The sequence below is a fragment of the Heliconius melpomene genome, chromosome 18, assembly GCF_056956725.1.
Source record: "Heliconius melpomene rosina isolate 202511_hmr_F chromosome 18, ASM5695672v1, whole genome shotgun sequence".
NCBI classification, from domain to species: domain Eukaryota; kingdom Metazoa; phylum Arthropoda; class Insecta; order Lepidoptera; family Nymphalidae; genus Heliconius; species Heliconius melpomene.
The window spans coordinates 193,313-208,350 of record NC_140406.1 but is presented as its reverse complement, the minus strand read 5'-3'; the positions used below and the strand labels follow the sequence as shown (position 1 = coordinate 208,350).

Here is a 15,038-nt window from a genome sequence, read left to right as displayed (position 1 = left end):
CGTAAATTTTCAACGAGTTTGAATTTAGCAAAGCCGAAATTTAAAGGATTAATAGCCTAATATATAGTTAAGACTACATGCATACTCTGTAACTTGAAAGTGGGGACCTTTCAGAGATAGCGCCAACTTAAGGTACCTGTACAACCAGCTACGTTAAAGTAAAAACGCTCATTTTTAAATATGTTTTTAAGAATTATGTAAAAAATTTATATTTACTATTACCAGACCCTTTAAACTAGGTAGCTTTAATTTTAAATATATTACTTACGGACTACTTCATGACCCCTCATAAGTACCCAGACCAGTCCGATGGCTTAATCATCTTCCCAGACAGAGATATACCTAGTAGTAAGTCCCAGCCCTGTTATCCAGAGGATGTCCTGACTAATATCTGTCCGATATTTGTTTGTGGGCATACGGGTACGCGACCCCGGATCCTCGAGCCGCCACTCTTACATCCTCATCCAGTCCGTAAGAATGGTGTCCTAACACCCCCCCCCCCCTTCCCCTCCTCTTTTCCTTGTTCTCAGCACCTTATCACGTATAAGTGCGGGTCCCACTCAACTCAAATAGACTACTTATTGACCAGACGGTGTCATATGGGCAGGGTAACTAACTGTAAGGTCATTCCAGGCGAAAGCCTAACGGCCCAACATCGTCTTCTTGTCATGGACTTTAACGTCACTCCGAAGAAGAAAGTAGCCGAGAAACGTAGGCCTCGGATCAAGTGGTGGTTGCTGAATGGACCGATGCAGACCGACTTCCTGGCAGAGGTGAAAAGTCATAATCTTTCGACTAACACCGAGACTGCTCAAGATGCTTGGGATCGGGCTCAGTCGGCAATCATTGCGGCAGGCAGGCGAGTTCTTGGGGTTTCTAGGGGAGGACGTGTCATCGACAAGGAGACATGGTGGTGGAATGACGAGGTCCAGGAGGTGACTCGTGAAAAGAAGGCTGCCTTTAAGAAGTGGCAGGAATCCAACTCTCCTGAAGACAGACTGGAGTACACAGTAGCTAAACGTGCCAGTAAAAGAGCTGTAGCCAGAGCCCGCAGTGAGAGTTTGTCACCATTGTATGATAAACTTGAAACTGTGGAGGGGCAGAAGCTCCTTTAAAAACTGGCACGTTCCCGGGATAAAGTGACGCAAGATATCGCAAAATGTCTTTGCGTCAGAGATTCTCAGGGCACGCTGCTCTGTAATCATGACCCTGTGAAGGAGCTACTTCCAGGAGTTGCTGAATACTCAGCACCCATGCAGTCTTCATCACGACCCACCGCCTAACCTCGGACTTATTGCCCCAATAACCCTTGACGAAACACGTAATTGCCTTCGACGCATGAAGAACGGAAAAGCGGTGGGACCTGAGGACATTCCGATCGAAGCGTGGAAATCGTTGGGCTCTCTTGGTGTGCTCATGCTTACTGACCTTTTTAACCATATCTTGAACACTGGTAAGATGCCGCATCAGTGGCGGCTTAGCTTTATTACCCCTATTTACAAGGGAAGGGGCAGTGTTCAAGATTGTGGTAGTTATAGGGGCATTAAGCTTATGAGTCATACCATGAAGCTCTTCGAGCGCATGATCGACCTCAGGCTCCGCCGAGAGTGTACTGTCTCTGAGTCTCAATATGGATTTCAGCCAGGATCGGGCACCATGGACGCCATTTTCGCCCTCAGAACTTTGATGGAGGCATACAGGGAAAAAAGGAGAGCTCTGCACGTGGCCTTTTTAGATCTGCAGAAGACCTTTGACTGTGTGCCTCGTCAGTGTATCTGGTGGGCATTGCGATCCAAAGGGATCCCTGAGGCCTATATTGAGATTATCAGGGGCATGTACCACGATTCCGCTTCTATGGTTAGGACTGCTGTTGGTGACACTAGACCCTTCCCGATTGCAGTGGAGGTTCACCAGGGCTCGGCTCTTAGTCCGTTCTTATTCAATGTAGTGCTCGATACTGTCTCGGCTCACATCCAGGACCAGCCTCCATGGCTGATGATGTATGCCGACGACATAGCACTCATTGCCGAGAACCGACTGACGCTGTAGCGTAAAGTGAACCTCTGGAAGGGTACGCTTGAGAACGGCGGTCTTAAACTAAATGTGTCGAAGACAAAGTACATGACCTGCGGGAGCCGGGACTCGAGCACCATCGTTGTAGGTCCTGAGCCAGCCGTTAAGTCGGAGAAGTTCAGGTACCTTGGATCCGTTATGCACGAGTCTGGAGGCATCGACCACGATGTCCATGGCCGGATAAGCGCTGCCTGGACCAAATGGCGGGAGGTCACTGGTGTGGTCTGCGACCGCAGAATACCGCCCAAGCTCAAGGGGCTGATATACAAGAGCATCGTCCGACCGGTTCTTTTATACGGCAGCGAATGTTGGCCAGCACTATCTCGGCACACTCAGGAGCTTCACGTCACGGAAATGAAGATGCTGAGGTGGATGTGCGGCGTAACGCGGTCTGACCGCATACGCAACACATTCATTCGAGGTAGTCTTGTCCGTGACGTAGCGGATAAGCTCCAAGAGCGTCGCTTGAGATGGTATGGCCACGTTACGCGCCGGCCTAAGAACTATGTCGGACGCAAGTGCCTTGCTATACCAGTTCCTGGGGCGCGACCTCCCGGACGCCCAAGGAAGCACTGGTTGGATGTCGTGATGCAGGACATGAGAGCCAATGGTCTAACCACCGAGGACGCAAAAGATCGTGCAAAGTGGAGTAGGTTAAGTAGGAAGGCAGACCCTGGTAATAGCCGGGATTAATGCCAGGTAGAAGAAGAACAAGTTACAAGTCCCAACTTTCAAGTTAGTACTCACTAACTGGGCAGGCACACTGTTTTAACTACATATTAGCTCTGGCATCTTGAGCACATTTAATTTATTTCTTATAGTTTGGGCGGACCACTACAGTTCTAATTCAAGTGTGTCTGTAAGACGTGTCCGTCTAGCAGCTAAGGAATTGCGCGTGTACAAACAGATAGAAAGATTAACACTAGGTTCCCTCTCGGCCCGGGTGTATCCCGAGCGAGTGACATATTATATGGAAATTAATTATATTTCTAATTTTAACGAGTTGTGTAGCAACTGTGTAATTAAATTTATCTTTTCCTTGGTATATTTCCTTATTGATATATTCACATAACTGTACTTAACAAAACATTTATTTAATTAATGCTAGCACGAGGCACTAGGCTTCTATGCTAATAAAATTACATTATAAGTCTTTATAATAGTTTAGACGTAGGATTTATTTTTTATTTTACGATGTTTATCCATACCTGTATTTCGTGTCACGCAGTCACACATACATATCAATAACGCACTTACTACTACAAAAATACCACTAAAGGTTAAACAACTTTGAACTTTATCGCCAATACCTACGACTCGATTTCGGAATGAGCCGTGTGCGGCGATGTTCCTGCGGATAGGTTTATGTGTGCGTGCGTCGTCCTTAACAAATGGCGTTTTATTTTACAACAATAATTTAATTGTTTATTTTGTTTGAAACAAAAACTTTTGGGAGAAAAAATAATTGTATTAAGCTTTTATAGAGTAGTTCAAACTGTGGTTTCCTTCAAAGTAGTGCTGACAGAAATACTCTGTATAACTGAAAACATTTTCATTAAAACAATTTTGGATTAGAGATCATCCAGTTTAAAAAAAAATATTAAATTAATCGGGGAGTTTCTATACAAGCGCGAAAACCATTTTTTCGGGCAAAATTAATACATTTTTTTTATTTTAGCATCCCATTAATTTCTAAATGATATCACATAACAGTTTTGAGAACAAACAAATCAAAATCGTCTAATGTCGAGTTGAGGCAAACTTATTTCCTTTTCGAAGGTGATTTAAAATTATATAATTTATTTATTATTTGTTTTTTTTTGCTGATGCCATTTTTTGGTGTGACGTTTACTGAGCGACAAATGACAAACTGCGTGTTATTGTAATTATACATATTTGTATGCGTTGGCAAGTTGAATTTAAGAGTACAAGATTTCTGCTTAATGCAATTACTGTCATTTCACCATTTTTGAGAGAGACGCATACAAATTAATTTAAAAGAATAAACTCAATAAGTATTAGTAAAGTAATATTCATTATTTATTCACAAGTTGCTGTAACGGCAAATCTGAGAAGGGGTTGATGGTCTGTCGGTAAGTCTCCTCGCCGCGGTCGTAGCGCTGGTTGTGTCGCGCCACTGAGAGGCGGCGCTTCAAGAACAGCGACTTGTGGTACAGGTTGTCTTTTTCAGTTGAATACTTCTTGTGAAAACGTAGCTGCAACATTTTATGAAAACAACGTTTTATTGATATAATACCATCATATTATAATTAGTATAGGCCACATATACAGCCGGAACGAGCAGAGGGAGCGATACCTTGTACTCGCGCCACTCCTGCTCGACGACCTGGCGGAGGGTGATCGCCCACGCGGCGGTGGTCGTCACCATCACTAGCATCATTAATACTGAGGCTCTCTTCATTATTCACTTGTACTTATTAGCAGAAATACACTGAAATTTTTCGAAGGTAATTACGTTTAGAAACTAGGTAGGTAATTACATATTATGTACATATAATAAATATAGTCTAGAAATCCAATAAATTATTATTTAGCTATTGATCGTTTAAATGAAGTTTAATTTCTCATACATATATATTTATTAAATGGTCGTCCGACTGTAATTTCCATTAGACTGTGAGAAGACAGTCTATTCTCCTACTACGTAATAGCAGTGGGAAACGTGAGGGAGTATCGGACCAACGACCATTGAGAGGTTTTCAAAGTCAGCCACGTCCGTCACGATGGAGATTTGTACTTTAATATAAAAAATATATAGGTATTTACCTTAGCAATATTTCAGACGTTATAGAGCTTAATAATTTATTTGTAATTTATTTACGTGAATCACCATATAAGTGTGATAACAACACTTCCCACTCCCACTGCCACTCACCGCCACTCACAGTCACTCAATTGATAGTCTTCTACAGTGTGCAACAGCTTCATAATTATTGACATATATTTCGTTATTTTTATGAAATAGTGATGTTTGTACGAAATATTATCGATTATTGCAGAAGGCCTCTGACTGTACATCTTGTCAGTGTATATATGGTGGACATTGCGATCCAAAATGATCCCTGAGGTCACCACTATCTCAGCACACTCAGGATATTTCAGCATCTTGCTTGATGCTGAAATGGTGAATGTGCGGCGTAACGCGCTTTGACCGCATACGTAACACATTCATTCGAGGTAATCTTAGAGTTCGTGACATAGCGGATACGCTCCAAGAGCGTCGCCTGAAATGGTTTGGCCACGTTACGTCCTGGCCTAAGAACTATGCCGGATGCAAGTGCCGTGTTATGTCAGTCCCGGAGTGAGACGTCCAGGACGCCCAAGGCAGCGCTAGTTGGATGTTGTGATGTAGGATATAAGAACCAACCACCGAGGACGCTAAAGACCGTGCAGGCGAAGTAGGAAATAAGTAGGTTGAGTAGGCACACCATTTACATTTACACAGAAAACATTTGCACAAACATATCTTGCTTAAAGCTAAAGTCCAACCAGCAAAGGGATTTAGGTACAGTGAAAAAACCACATTTTCCGTGCGCGCGTACGATATTTGCGAGCAATATTAAATAAAATCTCAAAAATGTAAATTACGATCTTTTATGCCTATAACAACTGTACAGATAACTATATTTTAGTTTACCAACCATTTTTTCCTCCAAGAGAAACCGACTCATCAAACTACCCTTGAATCTTTTGTAATAAAAAAAATAGTGGACGTGATATTGAATTATTCGTTCATTTGTCGCGCAAATACTTAATGCAAATTTAAGACTTCTTCCTCCTCGTACAAAGGTCGGTTAAAACAAAGCTGGCGAAGCCGCACAGGACTCATTAGTCTTAAATAAAATTATTTGATTTTAACTTTTAATTACTACAACACTCTGCTATGTAAGTAACTAAGTACCCTCCACATTCTCCCAACAAATGTTTACCTGTTCCTATTGCTTGCCCACTGATAGAGAAACACTTATCACTGGATTTTACCTTATCTAACTAAATTTATTTGGTTTAGAAGAGCTGAGAACACATAAAGAACACTTCTGTCTTTTGATGCAATAATATCATCATCAGATTGTGATTTCACAAAATATGTCCCTTGGCGATCGTGTTCATGGAGCCTATCTTTGCCTCTAAATAAGGCTAAAAAGTCTGCTGAATATTCTAGCTAGAAAAACCAATTCCAAAGTGTTGTTAGTAAAAATGTCAAACTTTTAGTTGATGGTATAATTTTTCAAATCCAAAATGGCAATTAAGTATTTGGCTCTTGGTATTATCGTGATACATAAATACAATCCTCGTCTCGAGTGTTCTCATTCATTTCATATCTTTGTAAAATAGTACTTACCTAAATATTTTCAATCACTTCACAGAGAGCATCTCTGTACCACCTAAGTTACAAGCCAGTGTTTTATGAGTGCAAAGCAGATATCACTTATATATTCTTAACTGCGTCACACGTAATACAACAGTACATGCCTAAACCTTTGAGGAATCTTGTTTACTTTTTTAGGTATGGGTTTGAAATATTGTACCCTAATGGCCTGAGATCAGTACCAGATCGAGATCAGTAGTGCAGGTATCAGTTTTCTTAATTAAACTTATATTAATGAATAATACACGATTAGTAGAACAGACTACACCTGGGTTGCCTAGAAGAATCCTGCTGCAATCACCTTTTATTACATTTTCTTCGTAACTCGTTTTTGGAGAAAATTGCACTCATACGTTTTTTATATGAGTCGCACATCATTTGAAAGAAAATCGCATAAGGAATTGGAAAATTAAGGGTTGCCAGCTCTCAGTCTGCCGCAAGTCTAGGGTTGCCTGGTTTAAACATGTCACTAAATGTTAATAATTTGCGCTCATGTGTTTTTTGTAATGAATTATATATCAAATTAAAGCTTATTTTTTTCTGAACACTATAAAACAGGGTTGCCTGGAAAATTTCTGCCGCAAACAGGGGTTGCCAGCGTTTGAAATATTTTATTCCGGTTCCGCTTGACTATGAGAATAGACGATGAAATGCGCGGTCTGCCTTATGTTTTAAAGTAAAAACATCTTTACTGCACTTTTATTGCATTTAGGAATAATACATCTTCGAAAATAATTTTATTGCATTTGGTTTGTTTTGTATCGCGCCGCAAAATGTTTATCTATAGTAAAAAATAGCCAACTAATTGATATTTGCCGACTCCTGGTCATAAACTGTAAATAGCGTTTATTACATTATTTTTGCTAACTTATTTTATTTATTATAATTCTATTATATATATGTATTTCTTTCCAATGCAAATTCTTAAAAGTTACGTGAGAATAAAAAATTGCGGCAAGCGTTGTCAAATCAAACCAGCAGAGGACGAAGAGAGAGAGAGAAAGAATTTATTGAAATGTAATTTTCCATATTTTCTTAATTAATAAAAAAAATATCCGCAATAATGGGTACGCTTCATTATATTAAGGAAACATGATGTATATGTGTATATATTAATACCTCATAGTAGATCGATATTTGTAAACATTTATTTAATTAGATAATTTAGTTGTTTCAAAATGGGAATTTAAATAAATATTAGTATTTACAAAATAGATTTTGCAAAGACTCAATATTATAGATTCATTATTTTACTTGAAAAATAAGGATGATTTCATCTTTAAATAGTTTTCTGCGTGTACTTAATATGATTAAAATCATCATTTAACAGGTAAACAATTAGAATAAACATTGATTTTAAGATTGACCTTCTATTATATAATATTTTACTTTAAAACATAAGGCAGACCGCGCATTTCATCGTCTATTCTCATAGTCAAGCGGAACCGGAATAAAATATTTCAAACGCTGGCAACCCCTGTTTGCGGCAGAAATTTTCCAGGCAACCCTGTTTTATAGTGTTCAGAAAAAAATAAGCCTTAATTTGATATATAATTCATTAAAAAAACACATGAGTGCAAATTATTAACATTTAGTGACATGTTTAAACCAGGCAACCCTAGACATGCGGCAGACTGAGAGCTAGCAACCCTTAATTCTCCAATTCCTTATGCGATTTTCTTTCAAATGATGTGCGACTCATATAAAATACGTATGAGTGCAATTTTCTCCAAAAACGAGTTACGAAGAAAATGTAATTAAAGGTGATTGCGGCAGGATTCTTCTAGGCAACCCAGGTGTAATCTGTTCTACTAATCATGTATTATTCATTAATATAAGTTTAATTAAGAAAACTGATACCTGCAGGTTTTAACGGTGGAATCTCCACCTATAAAAACTGCTCTCGTAAAAGGAGCGCAGCCGCTTCCACTTCTACATAGATTGTAATTGTAACAAAAAGAAACAATTTTTGGCATTACTTTATTATTTTATACTAGACAAAATATGACCTTTTAAACATTCCTATCTCTTAGCCTGTAACAGTTGCATGGCGAGGGCCTCTGCCTCATTGACAGACAGTGAAGCTGCTACATCCTCGATCTTCTTTACTTTGCGAGGAATGATGCTCTCTTGCGGGATGCCTTTACTTTCTATTAATTTTCTTTTTGTTGGTCTGAAAAATATCACACCAAAGTATTTTAATAAAAAAAGGTTAACTTTTTTTAACTTATCATAAGGTAGGCAGAGAGAAGCTAGTGCTAAGATCATCTCCCAGGCACGGGATGGTCCATCCCTTTTTTAGATATTTCAGATTGAATGTCACAGCACCACAGTTTGTCTACCAGAGCGGGAATAAAAGTTAAATTCAATCACTTCGTTTAACAGTGATTAAATTAAAAGAAGACTTAGACTTGCAGACATATTACAGTAAAATATTTTTTAGTATTAACATTATATGTACATGTTTCGAAACAAACAACAAACAAAAATGCAATATTAAAACATAGAAATTATTATACCTGTGATATTTTTCATCTACTTCATCTGACTCTTCACTGTCAGTAGAATTGTAACCACCAGAGTTACTACTTTTAAATGCTTCATCATCATCAGAGTGTTTCTTAACATATACTTTGTCAGGGTCAGGCAACCATGATAGATCAGGACCATCAGATTCTGACTGTGAACCAAAATCATCCTTTTCGTCTTCTTCCTCTTTCTTTTTACTTTTAATTTTCCTTTTCTGCTCTTTATGTTTCGCTTTCACTTTTTCCCTGTACCTTATTTTATCAAATTTATCCTCTTCCTTCAGAACCTCCTTTGCCTTTTCAATATCGATGCCACCAACATTTTCATTAACAAATTCCTTTGCTAACTCTGATTTTACAACACTCTTCTCATCGTCTATTGCTTCACCATCTTCTGTGAACTTGACGGTTGTATTGACTTTGATTTTCTTTTTAAGTATTTTTTTGGCTACAGCTGCTTTTGTTAACGGTTTGGCATTTTTCTTTGAAGGTTTTTTTTCTTCAATTTCAGGAGTTATGTCAAGATTTACATTTTTCTTCTTCATTTTGAAAAAGTTATCTTCATCACTATCTACATCCTTGTGGAAATCAAATTTCGGAAATTCCTTATTGGTTTTCTTATTTTCTTTTTGAATAATAGGTTCACTCTCTTCTTCAGATTCACTTTCAACTGAATCTTCATGATCTGCCACCTTCATTTTCAATTTTTCTATAGCATTAGTTTTTTCATTCTTTGTGTTGGTTGTTGTAATATTTTTATTATATTTATGCATAAATTTTATTCGAGGTGGTACAATCAAACCTAATGACTTTGCATAAACATCAGTGTCAAGAGCTTGAACATTGAAAATATCTTTATTTTTCATTAAAAATATTGACTTCACATAACTCATAAATGCTCTTTGAGCAGTTTGTTTTAGATCTATATTATCTGAGAGAAGACTTTCAATTTTTCTTTGAGGTGACATTACTTTAGATGGATCAACAGATATTTTATTAATAGGAATTTTAGCTTTTTTAAGATCTTCTATAATTTTTTCTTCACTAGGTAGTAATATTAGTAGACCTTCCCCTTTTCCAAGCACACCTCGTGCAGTTCGACCGGCTCTGTGGATATATGTTTCAACATTTTCTGGGCAATCATACTGTATAACCCAATTAACCTTCGGAAAGTCCAAACCCCTAGATGCTAAATCTGTAGCAAATAGCACTACATTTGATTTTCTACAGAATTCTTGATAAATCTTTTCCCTTTTCTCTTGATGCAGTGTTCCATACAATGCCAAGAGACTAACACCAGGCCGTAGTTTGCAAAACAACTCATAAGTATATTTAACTTGCTTACAAGTTGCCATAAACACTAAGACTTTTTGTTTCAGATGATTCTTAATAAAAGACCACAGAATACCCACTTTCTCATCAATTTCACAAACAATATAACTCTGTTGCAGTGATTCAGGTGTGACAGTTTCTGCCAGTTCATGAGGAGCTACATATTTTGGAAAAGATAAGCTTAATCTGGCAAGATCTTTAACTGACTTAGTCTGTGTCGCTGAAAATAATAATGTTTGTCTTTTGGGTGGCAAATTTTCAATTATAGCATTCATTGTAGCCTCGAACCCCATATCCAAGCACCTGTCAGCTTCATCAAGTACCAAAATTTGTAGATTACTACAATCAAATAGAGGATTTTCATCCATGTGCTGTAGAAGGCGTCCAGGGGAACATATTAATATGTTAATTTGATCCATCCTTTTTCTTTCAAATTTAAGGTTTTGACCTCCAATAATCAAACCTGCCGAAAAATCATGCAAGTGGCCTACCTTTCGTAAAGTCTCATATATTTGATAGGCTAATTCCCGAGTAGGTGATATAACTAAAGCACCCACGCCATCCAGTCGTGTCCATTTTTTACAAAACAGTATCTCTAAAATTGGTATTAAAAATGCTAAAGTCTTCCCAGAGCCAGTCTTGGCGGCTCCAAGTATATCTTTTCCCTGTAAAGCGTATCCAATAGCTTGTCTTTGTATGTCAGTTGGAGAAACGTAGTTATTCTCCTTAAGACCCTTTAAAGTTTTTTGAGATAGGGGCAAGTCTTTAAATGAGTTGATATCATCTGACACGACCTGAAAGAAAATAGAATAGTGGAATCGTAAAAAAACTTAACTATATAATTACAATATGTGTAAGCAATACATATCATTAATTCACCTTTTCGTATTGAGCTTGTAAGTATTGAATAGCTGCATCTTCTTCGGCACTTTTCTTCTTTTTAGGTTTAAACAGTCTGTGTTTTGTCTTCTTCTGTTTTTTTTGTTCTACTTCATTATCTTTAGTCATGTTTACTATTTCAATATAATAGTATAATTTTATTACAAATTTATTAACGATTATTCAACAATTCTAATTGAATTGAATTCTTGATATATGGCGAACAATTCTATTTAGTATTTATCCCACATGTTGACAATGTGACAATTGACAGTTGACACACTTGACAGATGACAGGGCTGCCAACGACAAATGCCACTATAAGTAAATTTATATCGTAGTAAAATATACGACAAAAATGGAAGAATTACAATTCTAATTATATTGTGAAATGAGTACTATTGGATTGGATATTACTCAGTTATCACTGAGTAATATAATGACAGAGTAATAACATGAATATTTATTATGACATTATATCATCTATCGAAAAACACCATACCATACCATGATATGATGAGGAAAAGTCACACCATACAGAGAAATTCATAGTTTCATATATCAAGAAAATATAAATATTGTATAATTAGGTTTCAGAAGTGAAATATCAAAAGAAAACTATACAACACTATTGTTACAAATACAATCTTATTTATTAAAAATCAAAATAACTATAAACTGAAGTTTAAATAACTAGAAACTTATATAAAACACCAACAACATTCGAAAACACATACAGGTATTTACTCAGTGTTAATTACAGAAGCTCTTTTAACCAATTCACAATATTTATTAATTAAAACATTTAAATTACTTTATAACTTGCTAATAATGAGCTATTAACAACCTAGTAACAAATCACATCGACTACCACACGTGTAACCTCAAGTATATGAGGGCCAAATATGTCTTCCCGCTTAAATTAGTAACTTAACAACAAAATGAAAAGAGCGGGCTTTTGATATTGACAGTGACATTGACACATTGCAGTACTATATTTGACAGTTGACATTTGTAGCACGGTAGTCTCCTAAGTCGGCCATTCTGACCCTGCGTCGTCCCCGACGTAGCTGAATTAATATCCAGTTGCCTGATCACATGCTGGTGCATCCCGATTAGCCCCAAAGTCATCAGCGTCGTTTCATGGCTGTATTGATGAAAATTCTACAGTAGTACCATATTCGCTGTCTTCATCATCTAAAATTTTAAGTTTATAAATGTCTAAACATTACAACATAAACGGATAGGCAATCAAAATATACAGACAAAAGATATAAAAATAAAAAGTTTTGAGAGCTCTCATTTTTAACCCTGTAAAATCTTCATATCCAAGTATGTTCAGTCCGGTGCAGCAAACTCCGGAACCTGTGAACAGAACAGTCAGAAGGCGTCCCCTCTGTCTGCCAGGACCAAATGTCCACTTAGACGTCACATGGCCACAAAGACCAAACGTCAGCAAGGACCAAATGTCCACAAGGCCATAATGTCAGCAAGGACCAAATGTCCACCTTGACCACAAGGACCAAACGTCCTTCAGAGCCACATGCTCTTCACAAAATCTTTCAGGGCCACACACCCGTCAAAATTTCTCAGGCCATATGCCTCATCAGACCAAACGTCTGATACAAGTCAAAGTCAAAAGTCAAAGTCAACACACCCAACCCAACCCCATGTCTGTGCCCAAAGGGACCACACATCCAATTGAACTCAATAAACAAACTGCCACATTACACCAGTATTGTACACTAAGCCCCACCTTGGTTGTCAGACAAAAATTAAACATTTAGAAAAAGAATTAATGGAGGAAGAGAAAAATAAAATGTCGGTCTGTATGTATGTAAGCATGTAATGATTTAGAAAGAAATTGTGCTAGACAACAAAGCAAGAATTAGTGCAATACAGTTAAAATAACTTGACAACGAAAAAGGCAGTACAAATTTCCAGTTACTAATCCCCATGCCATTGTACCATGTTAGAGCTCCACAAGTGGTTTAACTACCACCACTCAATAATTAATTGCCTCAGTGTTATAGAAGCTCGGCCTAACCTGACCTCTATTTATAATTCAACCAACATGTTCAATTTCTGTTGAAGTAATAAACATATTCAAAATTTTATGGGAAAATTGGTTTTTTTTTTTGTTTGAGTATTAATAGTAACTGAATCCCATCATAACGCATTATCAACACGTCATCAACATATTCTAAAACATGATGCCTACATTCAACACATGTTTACATAAAATATTCATAACCACCACCACCAAATTATCCGTGTGTGATCATCAATCAAAGGGAGAAGATAGCTTCCTCTGACATTCAACCCTTTCAGTGCCCCACAATCAACACATATCCAGTCATACACACTTTGGATTGCACCCTCCAACAACACTCCTCTCTTCAAGATAGCTGACAATTTCATGTACTTTAAGCTTTTCCCCACCCCATATAGAAGATAAGCATTTTCCTATATTTACCGTTGTTTGCACATTTAATGGCACTGGCAATCGAATAATGTGAAAATTTATTTATTATGTACATAAGAGAATCCAGCTAATAACTTAAGTGATACATTAATGTGTTGCCAAACGTTGAATGTGCTGACAGACACTTCAATACAGACACACACTTCAGACACATTTCACACTGCAGACCAGGACAGACACTTCAATAGACATTCCTAGGCATCGTTTACTCCTCACTAATTAAGTTGTCTGAAATTGTCTCCTATATCATAAACGATAAATTATTATTTACTATAAACATTCTTCTGGTTTCAATTTCCCATTTTAATTTGTTTAAAATAATTCAAACTCCTTAACCTCATAATAGTAGTACACAGAAATCTTTTGCTACAATAATCCCTCCCGCTAATTATTTATATAGCTATTAATAGAGGTAAGTCTAAATATTGTATCCTCAGTTATATAAGTAATAGTTGTAAACTTTGTCTTAGCAAAAATTATTTATGTAGTAATCTTAATGAACTTGATGTAATCGATAATCCTATTTGTGAAACTGAAATTATGTCTATGTATGTTATGGCTTTTAATTCACTTCCTACTATTTGTAAAACAAATTTTATTTTAGGAAATTTACATTTTTGTCAATCACTAGGTAATAACTGATGGGTCTTTATTTATTCAAATCTACTAAATTGCATGTTAATTGTAATAACAATGATTTCAATGTAACTTTATTTGACACTGGAATTTTAACTTTGAAGCTGAATTTATTTACTCAGATGTTACCTACAACATATGTTACAGATGTAATTAATTAATTATTAATATTTAGTCTCCATATACATTCTACAATTAGGCATGAAAATATTACATTTGATTTTATTAACATAAAATTTACAATTTTTATATTTACTTGTTATGTAAAATTTATTAGTTCAATTAATCCAACAATTAAATTAAATTCTACTCATTCTGATTTCAATCTTATAGCAGACAATTGTTGCAATTGCACATAAATTAAAAATATTAATAATACTAATTTGTTTAATTTAATAAATCCTAAGTTATATACAAGGTCTGCACCCTTATCTGCAGCATTGCATCACTTCAATACTATGTATGCATTAATAAGTCATTAGTATAAAACATAGTTAGTCTACCTGAAACTCTCCTAACAACCACACATTTTTCTATTTCCACTGTGACTCAATTCTATTTGTTTTATGATTGAGACTAATTAATATGTTTTAAATTATTATGTTTTAATTGATTAATCTTTTTTTTTTTTAAAGCAACTTAAAGCCAAATGTACATAACAGCACGCACTTTCTACATACAATAACATCAGCATCCAAAATAACTAGAAGAGGCA

At 36.5% G+C, this 15,038-nt stretch overlaps 2 protein-coding genes across 2 annotated transcripts; both read right to left on the bottom strand.

Moving 5' to 3' along the window:
• Positions 1-4,085: 4,085 nt before the first annotated feature.
• On the bottom strand, positions 4,086-7,541 carry LOC146529077 (cathepsin L-like peptidase). Its single transcript, XM_085201601.1, has 3 exons — positions 4,861-7,541; positions 4,391-4,525; positions 4,086-4,289 (listed from the first exon to the last, which is right to left on the bottom strand). Exons 2-3 carry the CDS (start codon positions 4,493-4,495, stop codon positions 4,110-4,112), a joined length of 285 nt encoding a protein of 94 aa, XP_085057727.1. The 5' UTR covers positions 4,496-4,525; positions 4,861-7,541; the 3' UTR covers positions 4,086-4,109.
• Positions 7,542-8,429: 888 nt separating this feature from the next.
• On the bottom strand, positions 8,430-11,483 carry LOC146529076 (putative ATP-dependent RNA helicase DDX10). Its single transcript, XM_085201596.1, has 3 exons — positions 11,203-11,483; positions 8,983-11,117; positions 8,430-8,636 (listed from the first exon to the last, which is right to left on the bottom strand). The coding sequence occupies exons 1-3, from the start codon at positions 11,329-11,331 to the stop codon at positions 8,486-8,488; spliced, it is 2,415 nt and encodes an 804-aa protein (XP_085057722.1). The 5' UTR covers positions 11,332-11,483; the 3' UTR covers positions 8,430-8,485.
• Between the last annotated feature and the right edge of the window lie 3,555 nt (positions 11,484-15,038).